Raw genomic sequence first — 23,818 nt, 5'->3', positions numbered from 1 at the left:
AGCAGGATTCGAAAAGGAGCTTGATGCTTGTGCCAGCACCCCTGTGTAGCTCATTGTACACTATATTATATACTATAGTGTATTCTATATTAATAGAATTTTAAATGTAATTTATTTAATAAATGTATGTAATCTTTCCTGAATGCTAATGGAGAACTGTTTAAATAAGCTAAAGTCAGGCATGATGGCATCTTTCTGTAGTCCTAGCTACTCAGGAGGCTGAGGCAGGAGGATTGAGGATTGTGTTCGAACCCAGCCTGGGCAAAATAGTGAGACCCCCCTCATGTCCCAGAAAAAAAAGAAAAAGAAGAAAGAAAAAAAAAAGATAAGTGTATTAGTCTGTTCTCACACTGCTAATAAAGACGTACCCAAAGTTGGGTAATTTATAAAGGAAAGAGGTTTGATTTACTCACAGTTCCACATGGCTGGGGAGGCCTCACAATCATGGTGGAAGGCAAAGGAAGAGCAAAGGCACATCTTACATGGCAGCAGGCAAGAGAGCTTGTGCAGGAGAACTCCTCTGGATAAAACCATCAGATCTCATGAGACTTACTCACTATCAGGAGAACAGCATGGGAAAGACCCACCCCCATGATTCAGTGACCTCCCACCTGGTCCCTCCCATGACACGTGGGAATTATGGGAACTACAGTCAAGATGAGATTTGGGTGGGGACACAGCCAAACCATACCACTAAGCTAAATACCTACTTTTCCAAATTTCCCAAATTTATATTCTTCCTTTGCCTGTGCATGTCTCTGTAGAAAAACATTTAAAGCAAAATAAAATTTGTATTCTTTTGGGAATGCTTAAGTTCATCTAATAAACTAGTTATTTATACTCTTAAAAAATAGTTCATTTTGAGACTTACCAATGGAAAGATTTTAGTTCATTCTTCCTTATTTTCTCTTGTGACATAGCAAGCTGATGTGTGTATCTTGTGGGTTATATAGCTCTTGGATTTTAAAAAATCAGTTAAAATCTCCTGACCACATAGTATCCCTTAACAAATCTTAGATGAACAAGTATTCAGGTTATATAGTACGGTACATCCATTTTTGGACTCTGTGTGATTGTGTATGTGTGTTTGTCTGTCTGTTTGTGTCTGCAATCTTTGCTTTACATGCAATGCAGGATCATAAAAATGACTGCAGGCCAGGCGCGGTGGCTCACACCTGTAATCCCAGCACTTTGGGAGGCCGAGGCAGGTGGATCAGCTGAGGTCAAGAGTTTGAGACGAGCCTGGCCAACATGGTGAAACCCCGTCTCTACCAAAAACACAAAAATTAGCTAGGTGTGGTGGCAGGTGCCTGTAATCCCAGCTACTCAGGAGGTTGAGGCAGGAGAATCACTCCCGGGAGGCAGAGGTTGCTGTGAGCCAAGATCACACCACTGGACCCCAGCCTGGGGGACAGAGCGAGACTCTGTCTCAAAAAAAAAAAAAAAGGCTGGGCGCAGTGGCTCACACCTGTAATCCCAGCACTTTGGGAGGCTGAGGCAGGTTGATCATGAGGTCAGGAGTTCAAGACCAGCCTGGCCAAGATGGAGAAACCCCATCTCTACTAAAAATACAAAAATTAGCCAGGCGTGGTGGTGGGTGCTTGTAATCCCAGCTACTCAGGAGGCTGAGGCAGGGAATCACTTGAACCTGGGAGGCAGAGGTTGCAGTGAGCCAAGATTGCGCCATTGCCCTCCAGCCTGGGCGAAAGAGCGAGACTCCGACCCAAAAAAAAAAAAAAAAAAAATTGCATGTTGCATAAGGTCAGGCACAGTGGCTCACGCCTGTAATCCCAGCACTTTGGGAGGCCGAGGCAGGTGGATCATCTGAGGTCAAGAGTTCAAGACCAGCCTGGCCAACATGGTGAAACCCTGTCTCTACTAAAAATACAAAAATTAGCCAAGCATGGTGGTGCACACCTGTAATCCCAGCTGCTCAGGCAGCTAAGGTAGGAGAATTGCTTGAACCCAGGGGATGGAATTTGCAGTGAGTGGAGATCGCACCACTGTACTCCAGTCTGGGGACAGAGCAAGACTCCATCTCAAAAAAAAAAAAAAAAAAAAAAGGCCAGGCGCAGTGGCTTACACCCGTAATCCTAGCACTTTGGGAGGCCAAGGCAGGCGGATTGCCTGAGCTCAGGAGTTCAAGACCAGCCCAGGCAACACAGTGAACACCGGTCCCTAGTAAAATAAAAAAAATTAGCCAAGCATGGCAGCGTGCGCCTGTAGTCCCAGCTACTTGGGAGGCTGAGGCAAGAGTGAGGCAAGAGAAATTGCTTGAACCCGGGAGGTGAAGGTTGCAGTGAGCCGAGATTGTGCCACTATGCTCCAGCCTGGGCAACAGAGCGAGACTCCGTCTCCAAAAAAAAAAAAGCAAACAAGATTGCATAACATGTGAATACTCAGTAATTTTAATCAGTGGAAATAATTATTATAATTGTTTTTTGACCTTTACAAATCATGTCAAAATGTTAAAAAAAAAAAAAGGCTTTTCTTACTGTCAGTTATTAATGTTTAGAGAAATGAAAAAATAGTAAAAATATTTAGTATACTATAATTTAAAACTTTCGAAATATTGAGAATTATTTTCTTTTTTAAAAACTTACCAAGAATAGTTTAAACTGTGCTTGCCACCTTCCTCTCATATAATTTATAACTAAGTGAGTATCTTTTCTGTACCTTGACAGATTGTCATGTTTCTTTCTAAATTTAGATCCGCTTTACATTTGTATATTCATTACATTCTTATTGAGTATCTACCATAGTTCCAGTACTGTGCTAAGAAAAGATCATTTCAATGGATTTGCAGCTAACTTTATGGCTTCAACTTGAGTCTTGCCTTGAAATGTCACCTTTAAACTTGCCTAGTCAGATTCAAGGGCTTGCGTGGATTTCTTAGATATAAGGCATTCACATGGACTCTTGTAAAGGAGTAATGGAAACAACTATAGAAATTTGCACTTGTTTACTGAAGACAGGGGAAGTAAAAGCTACTTTCATAAGCCCAAGAATTACGGAGATTTTTATTAAACTCTAACTATTTTCTCAGTCACCTCACTAATACAGAGAGCTTCTAAATCATTGCCAGGGGTCATTTTAATACCTTTTGAGCATGTTTTGAAAATAGATTACAGGGCCAGGCGCAGTGGCTCACACCTGTAATCCCAGCACTTTGGGAGGCCAAGGTGGGCGGATCACGAGGTCAGGAGATTGAGACCATCCTGGCTAACATGGTGAAACCCCATCTCTACTAAAAATACAAAAAATTAGCCGGGCATGGTGGCGGCTGCCTGTAGTCCCAGCTACTTGGGAGGCTGAGGCAGGAGAATGGCGTGAACCCGGGAGGCGGAGCTTGCAGTGAGCCGAGATCATACCATTGCACTCCAGCCTGGGCAACAGAGCAAGACTCTATCTCAAAAAAAAAAAAAAAGAAAAGAAAATAGATTACATGACTATCTAATTATCTAGTGAATGTAAAAATAAATAATGAAGGCTGGGCACAGTGGCTCAAGCTTGTAATCCCAACTGAGGCAGGTGGATCACCTGAGGTCAGGAGTTCAAGACCAGCCTGGCCAACATGGTGTAACCCCATCTCTACTAAAAATAGAAAAATTAGCCAGGCATGGTGGCACATGCCTGTAGTCCCAGCTACTTGGGAGGCTGAGGCAGGAGAATCGCTTGAACCCAAGAGGCAGAGGTCACAGTAGGCCAAGATCGCACCACTGCACTCCAGCCTGGGTGACAGAGTGAGACTCCATCTCATAAATAAATAAATACTTTTGTTTTAAAAGCGTATTATTGAACTACCTGTAAGGAATAATTGGTTGAGGGAAGAATTGTGGAAAAAGATGTAGAAAAGATGTAGAGTTGTAAGGGGCTAGAAAAACCCGTGCAGCTGGTAGAGAGGGAATGGAAAGCAGATGCTGTGAAAGAATAGCACAGGAAGAGAGGCAAAATCCATAATCCTTACTTTATTTTTGATCAACACGGTACTGCCAACCCTCAGATTAAGGCAAGGTAAGCAGATTTATATCATCTTTATTCATATCTTCTGATAGATTTACTAAAGATGATTCCATATCTACTAAATTAGAAAGCCAGAGCTACTGCCTTAAACTGCTTGGAGTGCAAATATGCACAAAGAGGCAAAACCGTGACCCAAATTCCTGATTTTTGCTTTTGCTTCCCTTCTTCTCAGGTGCTCTCTACTAGGTAAGACTGGGAGATATTGGACTACTACTAAAATTTAGTGCTCACTTCATTCTACCTCTCAACCTCTACTTTGTCCTTAATGTTTTGCCCCTTTAACGTAGGCAGAGGTTCAAGAAACCAGGAAGATGAGTGATCATAATTTTCACGTTTTATTGTAGTGACTTATTTCATGCCTCTTTCTCCCAGTAGACTACATATCCATGAGGGCAAAGGCCATGTTATTCATATCTAGCTAGTGCCCAGCATAAGTAACTCACTATCTGTTGAGTGAATGAGTAAACCTAATTTATTATTTTGGAATACATTTCTGTTTTAAATTTATTATTATTTTTTTTAGATATGCAACCATTGTCTCCAATTTCTGTCCATGAACGCTACAGTTCTCCTACCGCAGGGAGTGCTAAGAGAAGACTCTTTGGAGAGGAACCCCCAAAGGAAATGCTTATGGACAAGATCATAACAGAAGGAACAAAATTGAAAATCGCTCCTTCTTCAAGCATTACTGCTGAAAATATATCAGTTTTACCTGGTCAAGCTCTTCTAACAATGGCCACAGCCCCAGTAACAGGAACAACAGGACATAAAGTTACAATTCCATTACATGGTAACATTATAGTGCATTTGTTTTGTATTTTTTCTGAGATAAAAATTTAAGAAATGTCTTAGTGGATTAGATCACATGGTTTTTGTAACTCATTATTTTTTCTTGAACCTATACTTTTTTTAAAAAAATAGATTTGATTTTTTTAGAGCAGTTGTAGATTCACAGCAAAATTCAGAGGAAGGTACAGACATTTCTCATATTCCCCCTTTCCACACCAGAATGCTACATTTGTTACAGTTGATGAACCTACATTATTGACACATTACCCAATGCCCATAGTTTACATTAGGGTTCACTCTTGGTGAATAGTTTATTGATTTTGAGAATGTATAATGACATGTATCTGTCACTATAGCTCCATACAGAGTAGTTTCACTGCCCTATAAATCCTCTGTGCCCCACCTTTTCATTTTGAACCTATAGTGGTTTTTTTTTTTAATTTTCAAATTTTATAAATTTACTATCCTCTTTGTTTGTTTAGACTTATTTTTCTTTTCTTCTTTTTTTATTTTTTGAGACAGGATCTCACTCTGTCACCCATGCTGGAGTACAGCAGCATGATCTCATCTCACTGCAACCTCCGCTTCCAGGCTCAAGTGATCGTCCCACCTCAGCCTCCTGAGTAGCTGGGACCACAGGCAAGTGCCACCACTCCCAGCTAATTTTTTGTATTTGTGGTACAGATGGGGTTTTACCATGTTGCCCAGGTCTCAAATTCCTGAGCTACTTTTAAAATGTTCTTATCTGAGCTTTCCAATATGTATGTATTGAGCGAAAATTCTGTTTTTTGACTAACAGCTCAAGTGCTCCAAATGTTAAAAAAAAAAAATTGCTTTTGTTTCCAATAAATTTAAACTATAAATGCATCCCAGGCACACACAAAATAGAGAACAAAGTTTGCTTTTTTTCCAATAAATTTAAAGTATAAAAACAAAACCGAATATTCTTGTTTCTAGAAAATAAGGATTTATGTGGGGCATGGTAGCTTTCACAGGTAATCTCAGCACTTTGGGAGACCGAGGCAACAGGATCACTTTAGCCCAGGAGTTTGAGACCCAGACTGGGCAACATAGCAATATCCTATCTCTACAAAAAATTAAATTAGCTGGGCATGGTGATGTGTGCCTGTGGTCCCAGCTACTTAGGAGGCTGAGGCAGGAAAAATCACTTGAGCCCAGGAATTTGAGGCTACAGTGAGCCGTGATCACGCTACTGTACTCCAGCCAGGACAACAGAGCAAGACGTTGTCAAAAAAAAAAAAAAGAAAAGAAAAAAAAAGGGGGGGCCGGGGGGGGGCCGGGCACAGTGGCTCACACCTATAATCCCAGCACTTTGGGAGGCTGAGGCAGGTGGATCACTTGAGTTCAGGAGTTTGAGACCAGCCTGGCCAATGTGATAAAACCCCATCTCTACTAAAAATACAGAAAAAACATTAGCCGGGTGTGGTGGCGCATGCCTGTAGTCCCAGCTACGCAGGAGGCTGAGGCAGGAGAATTGCTTGAACCTGGGAGGCAGAGGTCTCAGTGAGCCAAGATCAGGCCACTGCACTCCCACCTGGGTGACAGAGTGAGCCTGTCTCAAAAGAAAAAAAAGGCCAGCTGCAGTGGCTCATGCTTGTAATCCTAGCATTTTGGGAGGCCGAGGCAGGCAGATGACTTGAGCTGACAAGTTCGAGACTAACCTGGGCAACATGGCAAAACTCCCATCTCTTAAAAAAAAAAATACAGGCTGGGCACAGTAGCTCATGCCTGTAATCCCAGCACTTTGGGAGGCCAAGGAGGGCAGATCATGAGGTCAGGAGATCAAGACCATCCTGGCTAACATGGTGAAACCCCGTCTCTACTAAAAATATTTTTAAAATTAGCCGGGTGTGGTAGCATGCGCCTGTAGTTCCAGCTACTCAGGAGGCTAAGGCAGGATAATTGAACCCGGGAGGCAGAGGTTTCAGTGAGCCCAGATCATGCCACTGCACTCCAGCCTGGGCGACAGAGCAAGACTCCCTCTCAAAAAAAAAAAAAAAAATTTACCAGGCATGGTGGCTTGCACCTGTAGTCTCAGCTATTTGCAGGGCTTGAGGTGGGAGGATCACTTGAGCCCAGGAGTTTGAGGCCACAGTGAGCTGAGATGGTGCCACTGCACTCCAACCTGAGTGACCAAGTGAGACCCTGTCTCAAAAAAAAAAATAAAATTTAGTCATAACCTAGAATTACTATTTTCTAGCCTTCTTATACACACAGATATATGTATATATAATTGTCAAAATATATATAGTTGACAACTTTCCTAGAACATATGCAGATTATTTCTAATAATGCTTATACATTCAGGTGTTGCAAATGATGCTGGAGAGATCACGCTGATACCTATTTCCATGAATACAAATCAAGAGTCCAAAGTCAAGAGTCCTGTATCACTTACTGCTCATTCATTAATTGGTGCTTCTCCAAAACAGACCAATCTGACTAAAGCACAAGAGGTACATTCAACTGGAATAAACAGGCCAAAGAGAACTGGGTCCTTAGCACTATTTTACAGAAAGGTATGTGTTTTTATAGCACTTAAAAAGAATTTATGTAATCAATGGAAGAAAGATTGAGTAACAGAGACAGACTTTGGTCTTTTTTTTTTTCTAATATACATAACAAAATTTACCATTTTAAACATTTTTAAGTGTACAGTTCAATGGTATTAAATACATTCACGTTGTTGTGCAGCTTTATTACTACAGTCTATCTCCAGAACTTTTTCATCTTCCCATTCTGAAATTATGTATCCATTTCTCCCTTTCCCCAGCTTCTGGCAACTACTATTCTACTTTCTGTTTCTGTGAATTTGACTACTCTAGGTTCTTCGTATGAGTGAAATCATATGATATTTGTTGTTTTTGTGACTGGCTTAGCATAATGTCTTCTAGGTTCATTCATATTATAGCTTGTGCCAGAATTTCCTTCGTTTTCAAGGCTGAATAATATTCCATTGTATGAAGAAGAGAAAAAAAGAACAAAAAATATTCCATCGTATGAATATACTTTTTTTTTAATACCACATTTTGTTTATTCATTCATCTGTTGATGGGCATTTGGGTTGCTTCTACCTTTTGGCTGTTGTGAGTTATGCTGCTATGAACATTTGTGTACAGATGTCTGTTCAAACCAGGTGTGGTTGCTCATGCCTGTAAACCCAGCGCTTTGTGAGGCTGAGGCAGGAGGATCACTTGAACCCAGGGGTTTGAGACCACCCTGGGCAACACAGTGAGACCCTATCTCTATTTAAAAAAAAAAAAAAAAAAAATCCAGGTGTGGTGACAGATGCCTATAGTCCTGGCTATTTTGGAGGCTGAGGTGGGAGGATCACTTGAGCCCAGGAGGTTGAGGCTACAGTGAGTCAGTCGAGATCACACCACTGTACTCCAGCCTGGGCAACAGAACGAGGCCCTGTCTTAAGAAGAAAAAAAAATAACAACAAGTATCTATTCAAGTCTCTGCTTTCAATTCCTTTGGGTATATTCCCAGAAATGGGAGAGTAATTTAGTATTTCATTTTCTGAGGAACCACCGTACCATTTTCCACAGTGGCTGGACCATTTTACATTCCCACCAGCAAGGCACAAGTGTTCCAAGTTCTTCACATCCTTGCCAATGTTTCGTGTTTTCTGGTTTGTTTGTTTTTTTGATAATGGCCATCCAATGGGTGTAAAGGGACATCTTATTATAGTTTCAATTTTCATTTCCCTAATGATTAGTAATATTGAGTATCTTTTCATGTGCTTTTGCCCATCTGTATATCTTCATTGTAGAAATGTCTATTCAAGTCTTTTGCCCATTTTTTTAATTATGGGTTTTGGGTTTTGTTTTTGTTAAATTGTAGGAGTTCTTTATTTATTCTAGATATTAATCCCCTATAAAATATACTATTTACAAGTATTTTCTCCCATTCTGTGGGTTGCCTTTTCATTCCGTTGATAGTGTTCTTGACACATGAAAGTTTTTAATCTTTATAAAGTCAATTTATTCTTTTCATTTTTTTGTCTGTGCTTTTGGTGTCATACACAAGAAATCATTGCCAAATCCAGTATTATAAAACTTTTCCCCTATGTTTTCGTCTAAGAGTTTAATAGTTTTTAGCTCTTATATTTATTATGTCTATTTTTTTTGAGACAGAGTCTGACTTTATCACCCAGGCTGGAGTGCAGTCGTGTAGTCACAGCTCACTGCAGCCTCCGCCTCCTGGGTTCAAATGATCCTCCCACCTCGACCCCCCGAGCAGCTAGGACTACAGGCATGTGCCACCCCGCCCAGCTAATTTTTGTTTTTTGTGGGGTTTTTTTGTTTTTTTTGAGACAGAGTCTCACTCTGTTGCCCAGGCTGGAGTGCAGTGGCATAATCTCGGCTCACTGCAACCTCTGCCTCCCAGGTTCAAGCAATTCTCCTGTCTCAGCCTCCTGAGTAGCTGGGACTACAGGAATATGCCACCATGCCTGGCTAATTTTTGTATTTTTAGTAGAGACGGGGTTTTATCATACTGGTTAGGCTGGTTTCAAACTACTGACCTCAGGTGATCCACCCACCATGGCCTCCCAAAGTGCTGAGATTACAGGCATGAGCCACCGCGCCGGGCCTGTTTTTGAATTTTCTTTATAGAGACAGGGTTTCACCACGTTGCCCAGGCTGGTCTCGAACTCGTGAGCTTAAGTGATCTGCCCGCCTCAGCCTCCCAAAGTGCTGGGATTACAGCCATGAGCCACCACGCCAAGCCCATTTTAATTTTTGTATATGGTGTTAGATAAGGGTCTAAAGTCATTCTTTTGCACATGGATATCCATTTTTCCCAGCATGATTTGTTGAAAGACTGTCCTTTTCCATTGAATGAGCTTAGAATCCTTGTTGAAAAGTCACTTGAGCATAGATATGGGGGTTTAATTCTGGGCTCTCTATTCTATTCATTGGATTATATGTCTATCTGTATTCAGTACCACACTGTTTTGATAACCATAGCTTTGTGTCATAAGTTTTAAAATCAGGAGTTGTGAGACCTCCAACTTTGTTTTTCTTTCTTAAGATTGTTTTGGCTATTTAAGATTTCTTGAGCGTCTATATGAGTTTTAGGATGGATTTTTCTCTTTCTGCAAAAACATTGTTGGAATTTTGACAGAGATTGCATTGAATATGGAGATCGCATTGGCTAGTGTTGACATCTTAAGAATATCAAGTCTTCCAGCCCATGATCATAGGATGTCTTTTCATTTGCGTCTTCTTTAATTTCTTTCAGCAACACTTTGCAGTTTTCTGTATATGTCTTTTGCAAGACAAGTCCTTGCTTAAGATCATTCCTAAGTATTGTATTCTTTTTGCTGCTATTGTAAGTAATAAGTAAGTGGAATTGTTGTCTTAATTTCATTTTTTAGATTGTTCATTAATGTAAAGGAACACAAGAAATGTTGTATTGATTTTCTTGCAGCTTTGCTGATTTATTTATTAATTCTGTCAGTTTTTATGGATTCTTTAGGTTTTTTGAGTTTTCCATACATAAGATTATGTCATCTGTGAACAAAGATAATTTTACTTCTTTCTTTGCAATTTAGATTTCTTTTTCCTGCCTTATTGCTCTGGCTAGGAATTCCAGTTCTATGTTGAATAAAAGTGGTGAAAGCAAACATCCTTGTCTTACTCCTGATCTTAGAGGAACACCTTTCAGGTTTTCAATTTGAGTATGATGTCAGCTGTGGGTTTTTTATATACAGTTGACCCTTGAACAACATGTTTTTGCACTGTACAAGTCCACTTATATACAGATGTTTTTCAGCCAACACAGAATGAAAATACAGTATTTGAGGGATGTGAAACCTGTGTATATAGAGGGCCATCTTTGTGTACATGGGGATTCTACAGGGCCAAATGCAGGACTTGAGTATGCATAGATTCAGGTATATGCAGGGGCTCCTGGAAGAAATCTCCTGTGTATACGAAGGGATTACTGTATATCCTTTATAATGTTTAGGTAGTTTCCTTCTCTTCCTAGCTTTTTGAGTATTTTTATCATGAAAGGGTGTTAAATTTTGTCAAATGCTTTCCTGTATCGCTTGAAATGATTATATGGCCATTTTCCCTTTGTCCTTTTAATATGGTGTGTTATACAGAATGATTTCCTTATTTTAAATTATCCTTACCTTCTAAGAATAAGTTCTGTTTGGTCATGGTGTATAATAACTCTCTTCATATGCTGTTGAATTTGTTTTACTAGTATTTAGTTGAGGATTTTTGCACCAATATTCATAAGAGATAGTGGTCTGTATTTTTTCTTATGCTTTCTTTGTCTGGCTTTGCTATCAAGTAATGTACCTTTAGCCACTTAAAAAATACATTTGACCTTTCAAGAGAACATTATGATCCTGGTGAGCTGTAAGTTTAGACTCAGGCTCACAGGGTTTGATTCTGTTTTCAGATCTAACTTAAGTTTTTTGCCACCTTGTATTCTTTTGTAACTTTGAGTAAGTAGTTGGCCAGCCTCTGGAGTTTGCTGAAACTCCGTTGTGTTATGTTGCTGTAGAATGGAGTTCACTGTGGGACAAATACATGTTGGATCTCATGGGTGAATTTTAATTAGCGAAGAATCATTCTAAAGATTGATGGGATACTGTGAGAAGGCTATATTTTTATTTATTTATTTTTTTTTTTAGAGACAAGGTCTTGCTCTGTTACTCAAGCTACAGTGCAGTGGCATGATCATGGCTCACTGTAGCCTTGAACTCCTGGGCTCAAGTGATCCTCCCTCTTTGACCTCCCAAAGCATTGGGATTACTGTGTGAGTCACCACCCAAGCCATTATTTATTTATTTATTTTTGAGACAGAGTCTTACTCTGTCTCCCAAGCTGGAATGCAGTAGCGTGATCTCGGCTCACTACAGCTTCTGTCTCCCAGGTTCAAGCGATTCACCTGCCTCACCCTCCCAAGTAGCTGGGGCTACAGGTGTCCACCACCACACCTGGCTAATTTTTGTATTTTTAGTAGAGACGGGGTTTCACCATATTGGCCAGCCTGGTCTCAAACTCCTGACCTCAGGTGATCTGCCCACCACAGCCTCCCAAAGTGCTAGGATTACAGGCATGCACCACCATGCCCAGTTGTTACTCATAATTTTTATTATAAATCTAGGCCAGGCATGGTGGCTCATGCCTGTAATCTCAGTATTTTCAGAGGCCGAGGCAGGAGGGTTACTTGAGTCTTGCAGTTCAAGACCAGCCTGGGCAACATAGCGAGACCCAGTCTCTACCAAAAAATTAAAAAATTAGCCAGCATAGTGACACATGCCTGTAGTCCCAGCTACTCAGGAGGCTGAAGTGGGAGGATAACATGAGCCCATGATTTCGAGGCTGCAGTGAGCTAAGAAGGTGCTACTACACTCCAGCCCAAGCAACAGAGTAAGACCCCGTCTCCAAAACTCAAAAATAAATAAAATAAATCTAGTGTGTTACCTTTTAAATTAGCATATGACCAGTTCTTATTATAATGCCTAAATTATTTTAATATTAATGGAAAAGGACTAAAAACTGTTGACCTTAGACATAACTCGAATTTGTCCTATCTCTTACAAGCACATTTTGAATCATCAGCTTCTGATAAGATAGACATGTTAATCAGATATTTATAACCAAACATGACTGCAGTGCATCCCACAACTATTTGGTTGGCTAGCGCATTCTATTGCCCAGGTTGGAGTACAGTGACTATTCACAAGCACAGTTATAGCACGCTAGAGCCCAGACTCCTAGGCTCAAGTGACCCTCCTTCATTACCCTCCAAGTACCTGGGTCTACAGGCAAATTTAAATGTATTTCTCTACTAATCGTCCTTTTTTTATTATTATTTTGAGACAGGGTCTTGCTCTGTTGCCCAGACTAGAGTGCAGAGGCACGATCATGTCTCACTGCAGTCTACCTCTCAGGGTCAAGAGATCCTCCTGCCTCCTGACTAGTAGGACCACAGGCATGCACCACCCCACCCAGCTAAATTTTTTTTTTTTTTTTTTGTAGAAATGGAGTCTCGCTGTGTTTCCCAGGCTCGTCTCAAACCCCTGGGCTCAAGCGATCCTCCCACCTCAGCCTCCCAAAGTGCTGGGATTACAACAGGTGTGAGCCACCATGCCCAACCAATTGTTCTTGTAATAATTTTTTTTTTTTTTTAAAGATGGAGTCTCGCTCTGTCACCAGGCTGGAGTGCAGTGGTGCGATCTCAGCTGACTGCAACCTCCGACTCCCTAGTTCAAGCGATTCTCTGTCTCAGCCTCCCGAGTAGCTGGGATTACAGGGACGCACCACCATGCCCACATAATTTTTTTATTTTTAGTAGAGACAGGGTTTCACCACGTTGGCCAGGACGGTCTCAATCTCCTGACCTCGTGATCCACCACCTCAGCCTCCCAAAGTACTAGTATTACAGGTGTGAGCCACTGCGCCCGGCCTAATAATTATTTTTTATTTTTTTATTTTTTTGAGACGGAGTCTTGCTCTATCACCCAGGCTGGAGTGCAGCAGCACGATCTTGGCTCACTGCAACCTCTGCCACCCGGGTTCAAGCGATTCTCCTGCCTCACCTTCCTGAGTAGCTGGGATTACATGTGTGTGCCACCACGCCCGGCTAATTTTTGTATTTTTAGTAGAGACGGGATTTCAGCATCTTGGCCAGGCTGATCTTGAACTTCTGACCTCGTGATCTACCCGTCTCGGCCTCTCAAAGTGCTGGGATTACAGGCGTGAGCCACTGCGCCCGGCAATAATTTTTTTATATGTCCTTTTTTCTCTATGCTAAATAAATCTTCCTTAATTTATACTCTTCCTCAATCATGTTTTTCTCCATTCTTTTGTCACTTGCTGTCATGGAAGGTCTCAGCCCACACTCTGAATTAGATAGTTTTATATTAAGATAAAACATGAGGATTATTTTTTACGTTTTTATATCAAATCCTATTTCTTTCACAGTACCTCTAATGTGTTTTCTGACCTCGGGCATAGTGATTATCTATTTATTTCTTAGATTTCGGTTTAGCTGTTTGAAAATAATAGTAGCTTAAACAAGAGAAGAATTTATCTTTCACGTAAAGTCTGTGTAAGTAGTATGGGACTGCTGTGGTTACCACGACCATTAAGAACCCAGGTCCTGGCCAGGTCTGTGGCTCACGCCTGTAATCCTAGCACTTTGGGAGGCCGAGACGGGCGGATCATGAGGTCAGGGGTTCGAGACCATCCTGGCTAACATGGTGAAACCCCATCTCTACTAAAAATACAAAAAAATTACCCGGGCATGGTAGCAGGCACCTGTAGTCCCAGCTACTCGGGAGGCTGAAGCAGGAGAATGGCGTGAACCTGGGAGGTGGAGGTTGCAGTGAGCCGAGATCACGCCACTGCACTCCAGCCTGGGCGACAGAGCAAGACTCCATCTCAAAAAAAAAAAAAAAAAACCCCAGGTCCCTTCAAGGTTTTTTTGGCCATTCTCAACACAGGTTTCTAACTCAGTCCATGATGACTGCTTCCCTTCCAGATATCTTATCTGCATTCTAGCCAGCAGGAAGAAAAAGAGCATGCCTCCTCACCTTCAGAACCTGTCCTAGAACTTACATACACCAGTGCTGTTTATTTCCCACTTAAGTCATGTAGCCATTTGTAGAATTTTTTTTTTCTTTTTGGAGACAAGGTCTTGCTCAGTCACCCATGCTGGGGTGCAGTGGCAAGATCATGGCTCACTGCAGCCTCAACCTCCCGGGCTCAAGTGATCCTGTCACCTCAGCCTCCTGAGTAGCTGGGACTATAGGCACAGGCTACCACACTCAGCTTATTTTTTAATTTTTTGTAGAGAGGGGGTTTCGCTATGTTGCTTAGGATGGTTTCAAACTCCTGGACTCAACCAGTCTGTCCACCTCACCCTCCCAAGTGTGCTGGGATTACAGATGTGAGCCACCGTGCCCAGGCAGAATTTTCAAAGGGGCAAATATAGTCTTTATTATAGGAAGGTGGGTGTAAATGTTAAGGGTTCTGTTATTGCAGAAGAGGAGACAGACACTGGAAAACAACTCATTTATAGCTTCTACAACCATTCTTTGTCTTCTGTTCCTTTCAATTATAGCTCATTTATTTTCATTACATTGTGGGTTTTGGAGCAACTGATTCTCCAAGGAATTTCATCTTTTAGGGAAGCCCCTTCTTTGAATGAAATAGTCTTCAGAAGTATAAACAAAATATATGAAAGCAGGGCTGCTTTGGTTGGCAGTTAGGATGGTTGAGGGAGAGTCTTGCTCTTTTCACCACCTTTACTGGCTTCTCTCCTCTGTCCCTTCACCCCCACCTATGCCTAAGGACTGTTTTAACAACAGAGCTTGAAAATATAGCGGTTTCCCCATTTACTTACCATTTTTAATTTTCAAAATGGCAAATTATTTCCTTTGATAATTAACCAAAGTTGGACAGAAATAAGACTTTTTTTGGATTCTTTATTTTGAATGTTGTTTTAGAATCTAACATCCTTTTCCTTTCATTTAATTATAACCTACTCAATATAGATTAGAAGCTAGAAAATATAAAAGGAACTGAAATGTCTGAATCTATAATAAATTCAAAATAACCATTCATTGAGTAAATTATAACAATTATCTATGCTGAACTCAGTGTGATGCTGGTGTTCTATGCCTAAATAGAATTTACTGTAAATGTTAGAATCAAAAGCCTTCCAGCGTATGTGTATCCTGTAAGCATTGGATCAGCTCTGTAAAAGATACTTTACCAAGTATTACTTACATATTATTTTTAATTATTCTAGCTAGGACTATATCTCTTATCTTCTCCTTTCATGAATATAAAGTTCTAGCATCTTTCTCTCTGCTCTGACCCTACTGTTTCCTCAGCATGGCTGGACCAGAAACAAGGGGAGAGGATGCAGAAAATTTGTTTGCTGTAAAATAAATCACTGGTGGCTTTGGAGTCAACTGTTTGTCTTTCTTTATATTAGATTACTGAGTAGCTTAAATTAGTTTTTAAGCTCAGTTTGTAGGTATTTTTCTGCCAAAGATAATTTTCTGTAAGGGGTAACTTACTTTTTTTTTCCATCTGGAAATTTGAAGACATAGTTTGGGCCAGGCGCGGTGACTCACGCCTGTAATCCCAGCACTTTGGGAGGCTGAGGCCAGCAGATCACCTGAGCTCAAGAGTTCGAGACCACCCTGGGCAACATGGTGAAACCCCATCTCTACTCAAATACAAAAAAAAAAAAAAAAAATTAGCCAGGCGTGGTGGCGCTTGTCTGTAGTCCCAGCTACTCCGGAGGCTGAGACACAAGAATCACTTGAGCCAGGAGTTGGAGGTTGCAGTGAGCCAAGATCGTGCCACTGCACTCCAACTTAGGCTACAGAGTGGGACTCCGTCTCAAAAAAAAAAAAAAATAGTTTGAATAGAATAGTCTGGTTTAGGAATACCACATCAGGGTTATCAAGTCTTGAAATAAAAAAACAGTCTTGCAGGATCTAGGGCCAGGGAATTGAACTGAATTTATTTTCACATGCTTTAAAAAAAAAAAACTTTGTATCTTATTTATTTTAACATTCCTGTTTTGTTCCCATTGTGCTCATAAAAAGTGTAGAATATAGGAGCAATTTTTTAAATGGTTTTGCTTTCTGACTCATTTTTGGAGTCAAACATTTATTATTTGGCATGTTAGGCCCCCTAGCAATTTTACCTGAACCCAAAGAGAATAGACAGAGACTTCTGAGCTTTGAAAAATTATGCGTTCGGGCCAGGCACAGGGGCTCACACCTGTAATCCCAGTACTTTGGGAGGCTGCAGTGCATGGATTACTTGAGGTCAAGAGTTAAAGACCAGCCTGGCCAACATGATGAAACCCCATCTCTACTAAAAATACAAAAATTAGCTAGGTGTGGTGGCATGCACCTGTAAGCCCAGTTACTCGGGAGGCTGAGGCAGGAGAATTGCTTGAATGCAGAAGGCAGAGGTTGCAGTGAGCCAAGATTGTGCCACTGCACTCCAGCCTAGGTGACAGAGCGAGAATCCACCTAAGAAAAAAAAAAGAAAGGAAAAATTTTGTGTTCATAATTGTCATGATGCAGGTAAATCCTATATTTCAGTTTTTCTTACTTTACATAGTTGGCAGCATAGAGTAATAGATGACATCTTTAAAAAAATTTTCAAGTAGTTTTGCTTTAATCTATATCCTCCTGCCATATCAGTGAACTAGTGCGATAGAACAGAAATTGTATTTAGTTTAGTATATCAACAGCCTATGTTTTTTAATCTTGGTCTTGGTAAGACATAAAAATTTGAGAAATGATTTACTTGGTGTTTTGCGTCAATGTGTTACCTTCTATTTTAGGTCTATCATTTGGCAAGTGTACGCTTACGTGATCTATGTCTAAAACTGGATGTTTCAAATGAGTTACGAAGGAAGATATGGACGTGTTTTGAATTCACTTTAGTTCACTGCCCTGATCTAATGAAAGACAGGCATTTGGATCAGCTCCTCCTTTGTGCCTTTTATATCATGGCAAAGGTAATGTATAAATCGGGAGAAGAGGCTGGGCATGGTGGCTCACATGTATAATCCTAGCACTTTGGGAGGTCAAGGCGAGCAGATCGCTTGAGCCCAGGATTTCGAGACCAGCTTGGGCAACATGGTGAAACCTCGTCTCTATAAAAAATATAAAAATCAGCTGGGCATTGTGGCTTGCATGTATAGGCCCAGCTACTTGGGAGACTGAGGTGGGAGGATCTCTTGAGCCCAGGAGGCCAAGGCTGCAGTGAGCCGAGATCATGACACTGCACCTCAGCCTGGGCAATAGAGCAAGACCCTGTCTCAAGGAAAATAAAAGTTTCTGTATCATATTGCGTATTGCTTTCTCGTGATTTATTGTGCTGCCTCAGAAGAGCATTTTACTTTCTAGTTGCTACAACGTGTTTTAAGTCATAGAATAACATATCTTGCTTGTTGTTTAAAATTCTCATATATCTGATACAATCATTTGTCTTGACCGTACTGGCCACACTGGCAGTCCTAGCAGATGTATACAGTTAAGACTTGATTTTTCAGCTTTTTGAGACAGCATATGTTTTTAAACTCCTTTGTGACCTCTCCTCCCACAATGCCTCTTTGAAATCTCTGTAAAAAATAGATCTTAATAATTGTTACCGCAGCACTACGGTGGTTGACGAGAACATGCACCATACAAAACGCAACAGAAAGGGAGCCAAGAAGAAAATAGTTGATTCATTTTTTAAGAAAGATTGGTTTGATGTAAAAAAGCACCAACTATGTTCAATACAAGAAATACTGGAAGGACAGTAGTTACCAGGACTCAAGGAACCAAATTGCATCTGATAGCCTCAAGAGTATGTGTTTAAAGTGAATCTTGCTGATTTGCAGAATGATGAAGTTGCAGTTAGAAAACTCAATCTGAAGGGCCGGGCGCGGGCTCACACCTGTAATCCCAGCACTTTGGGAGGCCAAGGCAGGCAGATCATGAGGTCAGGAGATTGAGACCATCCTGGCTAACACAGTGAAACCCCACCTCTACTAAAAATACAAAAATTAGCTGGGCATGGTGGCACGCGCCTGTAGTCCTAGCTACTCGGGAGGCTGAGGCAGGAGAATCACTTGAACCCGGGAGGCAGAGGTTGCAGTGAGCCAAGATCATGCCACTGCACTCCAGCCTGGATGACAGAGCGAGACTCTATCTCAAAAAAAAAAAAAAAAAAAAAAAAAAAGAATTAAAAAATTAAAAGATAAATGTTACTAAGTAATCGTGTGTTTCCCAGAAGACTTAAGAGTTCAGGCTTTGCCATTTCTAGCTCATCATTATAGAGGACAGGTTTAGCACTAATAGACAGTGAAGCAGGGGAAAAGAGTGACTTAAGTGAAGTTTATGATCACAGAGATCCCAGAAGGAATTCCTTTTTGGATCGCTAATCCATTTTCTTCCTTTTGGCCACCACTGTGACTTCCGTCTAAGCATTAGAAACCCTACAGTCTGTCCTGAAATGTTAAAACCTAATCCTGTAATAGCCACTCAGGTTGATTGAGAATCATCACTGTAAGATATTTTTAATCCTTTGTATGTGGTTAATTTACTTTTAAGTAAGTACTTAAAAATTAATAAAACTGGAGACTGCAGGGAATTAAACAGATCTGAGTTTTCTTATATCTTTTTTTATATAAAGAAATGGATTTTCAGTAGAGTCACACCATAGCAGTTTCACTGCTTTTTGATTAATGAAACTATTAAGTGAGTCCCCACAGGCCACAAAGCCTGAACTTTAAAGGTAGAAAAAATCATAAATGTTAGTGGTTTTTAGTCATGGACTGGCCTGGGGTTAATGGTTTTCTGCAAGGTTGCTCTCAGTGCCAACTTATAATTGAAGTTTTGTTCAGAGCCATTTTTCTTTCAAAAAGCAGTTGATAAATGCAGTTTTTATTTTCCTTAGGTAACAAAAGAAGAAAGAACTTTTCAAGAAATTATGAAAAGTTACAGGAATCAGCCCCAAGCTAATAGTCACGTGAGTTACATATTTTTCCTGCTGTCCAAAAATAGATTTACTCTTTTCCACTGACAAGTTATATAAAAGGTAAACTTATTTTATAGTTTTAATATACTTCAGATTTTCTGTTTTAATGGATAACATTAAACTCAAGAGATAATTTCATTGAAGGACAGTTTCAATAGAAGCCAGGAAGTCTGACTGTTTCCGACTCATCCATATACTTTCATATAGTTCTCATAAGTTCTGCCATTCCATTTGTTCATTTAATGAAAGATATGTATAATGGCTGGGTGTGGTGTCTCACACCTGTAATCCCAGCACTTTGGGAGGTGGAGGCAGGTGGATTACCTGAGGTCAGGAGTTCGAGACCAGCCTGGCCAACATGGTAAAACCCTGTCTCTATTAAAAATACAAAAATTAGCCAGGCGTGGTGTCACACGCCTGTAATCCCTGCTACTCGGGAGGCTGAGGCAGGAGAATTGCTTGAGCCCAGGAGGCGGAGGTTGCGGTGAGCCAAGATCGTTCCACTGCACTCCAGCCTGGCCGACAGAGCGAGACTCTGTCTCAAAAAAAAAAAAGATATGTATAATAATAATATTCTTTAATTATATGAGACTTTATTTTTTTAATGATATTTAAACCCAGTGAAATTTGAGGATTCATTAACCTAACTACAGCTTCTTTTGCCATCTGCTAAGCATCCTAACATTTGCATCTTTGAATAGATGTTAAACATTTCTGATTATATTGTTCTGGCTGTGGTGAAAATTCCATGAAACCTTTCAGTCATGGTAGCAGAGTGGACTGGCACACAATAAGCATTTAATGAATGTTAATGTCATATTGTTGTTATTATTGTACCTGAAGAACACAAGTAAATTATCTTAAGGGTTTGATCATTCAAGAACCTAGTTGCTCTGCTCTTAGGAAGCATAATGGCCTCTTCTCTGGCCCTGGAAATTGTAGACAGAAAGAGAGAGGTAGTGGCCTAGACTGCAGACCAAAATAGAGATGTGGCCTCAGTATTAGTAGTTATATCCTCTTCTAAGAGAGCTTTGTTTAAGCCCTAAAATACATTATAGCAAGCAATATAGAGACACTTGAAGAACCAAGTACAGGTATTTTTTATATCCTGTGAGAAGCTAAGAGTTTCTGGGCTTCTTCAGGAAAATCCCTCAGGAACAGAGCCTAGAAAGCTCTAGATTGTCGTTGAAGATCATTAAGGTGAGGTTAGTGTGAGTCAAGAATGGGCCAAGCCATGGCTCCCTGAATATCCTCTTAATACCAGTAACCTATAATACAGTACAAGGGGGAATGGATCATGCCTTTCCAGCAATCTCAGAGGTGAGAAATAGTTTAGGGGCAGGGAAGGGAAAAGATTTTCATGTGGCCATCTGAAAGGAGATGGGAATGGGCTGGGGGCAGAAAAACAAGCTGCATTAAGAACAAATGACTCTTGTCCAGGCACAGTGGCTCACGCCTGTAATCCCACCAGTTAAGGAGGCCAAGGCAGGCAGATCGCCTGAGCCCAGGAGGTCAAGGCTACAGTGAGCCATGATTGTGCCACTGCACTCCAGTCTGAGCCATGGAGTGAGACCCTGTCTCTAAAAAAAAAAGAAAAGAAAAAAGAGACCAATTGATTGTTGTGTAAGGAATTAAAAAGGAGGAGGAATTAATTCAGGTCTTTTGTTTTTTGTTTGTTTGTTTGTTTTATTTTGTTTTGTATTTGAGACAGAGTCTTGCTCTGTTGTCCAGGCTGGAGTGCAGTGGTGCGATCTCAGCTCAATGCAACCTCCACCCACTGAGTTCAAGCAGTTCTCCTGCCTCAGCCTCCCTAGTAGCTGGAATTACAAGTGTGCGCTATCACGCCCAGATAATTTTTGTATTTTTAGTAGCAACAGGCTTTCACCATGTTGGCCAGGCTGGTCTTGAACGCCTGGCCTCAAGTGATCCGCCCGCCTCAGCCTCCCAAAGTGCTAGGATTACAGGTGTGAGCCACCGCACCTGACTAAATTCAGGTCTTTAAAGTTGCTTTTTTTTTAGTAAAACCTGATCATCAGTCTTTAGTTGCTATTTCTTCTATTTTATAAACTAAGCCCATCTTAGATGGTAGGCTCTTCTCCAGTATCCCCTCTTTTATGGTGTGTGTTATAATCTATACTTAGTAGAGCTAATAACATTTTACCCTTGAGTATCACTTATACAGACAAATAGTTTTTAATTGGTTTGATATTTTGCTCTTCTCACTTTGATTTTGTTTAACCTGTACCTCTGTGACTGAGCAGTCCTTTTTTTCCCCTCTGGCGTGTAGGTATATAGAAGTGTTCTGCTGAAAAGTATTCCAAGAGAAGTTGTGGCATATAATAAAAATATAAATGATGACTTTGAAATGATAGATTGTGGTAAGTTATCCTATTTAACATACTATATGTAAAACACCTTGGATCACACTGTACATAATACAGTGGGTGTCAGACAACGTGGAAATGTGAATCATAAGGAGGTGAGGTGGACAATGCACACGTTTTGAAAACAAATAAGTTTGAGATTAGAATGTGCTGGTATAGTTTATTGAAACCATTAATTTGTCCCCTGTTAATTGTGTTTTGGAAGAAGTTTTCTAGTCTACTTATACATGTTAAACACGTAAAAGAGACTTAATAAAATTCTAAAATCTGAATGACAGGGAAAAACAAGGTAGCTGACAGTAATCTTCCCAAGGAGTCTGTTAAGAAAATGTCCTGGCTGGGCACGGTGGCTCACGCCTGTAATTCCAGTACTTTGGGAGGCCAAGGTGGGTGGATCACGAGGTCAAGAGATAGAAGCCATCCTGGCCAACATGGTGAAACCCCATCTCTACTTAAAAAAAAATACAAAAATTAGCTAGGCGTGGTGGTATGCGCCTGTAGTCCCAGCCACTCAGGAGCCTGAGGCAGGAGAATCATTTGAACCCGGGAGGCGGAGGTTGCAGTGAGCTGAGATCACACCACTGCACTCCAGCCTGGTGGCAAAGTGAGACTCTGACAGACACACACACACACACACACACGAACATGTCCTGTTCATATAAGTATTATTTATAGGTAATTCTGCTACCACAGGCAAGACTGCACCCTCTTGCCACCATCATGCTAAGACTTCAGGCACTAGTAATCTTTTTTTTTTCAAAGAAAGGAAAATCAAATGGTTAGTATTCATACACCTCTTCTGCCTACCTCCTTTCCCTTGTCTCATCTTTCCATGTATTTAAGGTGTATGTAATATATACATGTGTATATACTATGATTTTTTTTTTTTTTGACATAGGGTTTTGTTCTGTCATCTACACTGAAGTGCAGTGGTATGATCATGACTCACTGCAGCATGGACATTCCAGGCTCAAGCAATCCTTCCACCTCAGCCTCCCGAGTAGCTGGAACTACAGGCATGCACCATCACCCTGGCTAATTTTTATATTTTTTGTAGAGACGGGATTTTGCCATGTTTGCTCAGGCTGGTCTTGAAATCGTGAGCTCAAGTGATCCGCCCACCTTGGCCTCCCAAAGTACTAGGATTACAGGCATGAGCCACTGTGCTAAGCCTAGGTACTGTGATTTCTTTAATGCCACAGTGTGAGACATTTAGGTCATTTCTCCTTTTCTTGTCTTGTCTTGTCTTGTCTCGTCTCGTCTTCTCCTCTCCTTTCCTCTCCTCTCCCCTCTCCTCTCCTCTCTTCTTCCCATCCCCATCCCCCTCCCTCCCCTCCCCTGCCCTGCTTTCTCTTTTATTTTTTCTTTTCTTTTCTTTTCTGACACAGGATCTTACTCTGTTACCCAGACAGGAATGCAGTGGCACAATCATGGCTCACTGCAGCCCTGACCTCCGGTGTTCCTTCCTTCTCAGTCTTGCTGCCACACTCAACTAATTTTTTGTAGAGGTGGGATTTTGCCATGTTGCCCAGGCTGGTCTCCAACTCCTGGGCTCAAGCAGTCTCCCTACCATGGCCTCCCAAAGTGCTGGGATGACAGGTGTAAGCCACCATGCCTGGCCAGATTGCTTCTAATTATGCACAGCTCTGTGATGAGCATCATTTGTAGCTTAATCTTCAGGCCGCATCCTTAGGATAAATTCTTAAGAGAAAATCTGATGAATTAAAACAAATTTTTAAATTATAAAAATATCCATAATCATTATGGTGTCCACTGGAATATAAACTTTTAAGATTTCATTCACCAAAAAGATCTTTTAATAATGTCCTAGAATCTGACTCCATTTGAGGATAATAGGCCAAACTCAATTCTTTTTACATAAGTGTATTATTCTGGAGCCTTTTCAAGGCAATGAGGAGTATATAAGACAGTAACCCTGGCCGGGTGCGGTGGCTCACACCTGTAATCCCAGCACTTTGGGAGGCCAAGGTGGATGGATCATCTGAGGTCAGGAGTTCGAGACCAGCCTGGCCAACATGGCAAAAACTTGTCTCTACTAAAAATACA

The 23,818-nt window shown here is 40.9% G+C and overlaps 1 protein-coding gene across 2 annotated transcripts in view; it reads left to right on the top strand.

Annotated features, from left to right (window-relative positions):
- RBL1 (RB transcriptional corepressor like 1) overlaps positions 1 to 23,818 on the top strand; it is a 93,897-nt gene that overhangs the window by 54,141 nt on the left and 15,938 nt on the right. For both annotated transcript variants that reach the window (XM_054467759.1, XM_063659446.1), the window contains 5 exons: positions 4,547 to 4,813; positions 7,141 to 7,352; positions 17,182 to 17,358; positions 19,287 to 19,358; positions 21,655 to 21,745. In XM_054467759.1, the coding sequence (XP_054323734.1) occupies positions 4,547 to 4,813; positions 7,141 to 7,352; positions 17,182 to 17,358; positions 19,287 to 19,358; positions 21,655 to 21,745 (819 nt within the window). The remainder of the gene's footprint in view (positions 1 to 4,546; positions 4,814 to 7,140; positions 7,353 to 17,181; positions 17,359 to 19,286; positions 19,359 to 21,654; positions 21,746 to 23,818) is intronic.

This window comes from Pongo pygmaeus, chromosome 21 (assembly GCF_028885625.2).
Source record: "Pongo pygmaeus isolate AG05252 chromosome 21, NHGRI_mPonPyg2-v2.0_pri, whole genome shotgun sequence".
Classification (NCBI taxonomy): Eukaryota; Metazoa; Chordata; class Mammalia; order Primates; family Hominidae; genus Pongo; species Pongo pygmaeus.
This window is presented reverse-complemented; position numbering and strand designations above follow the sequence as displayed.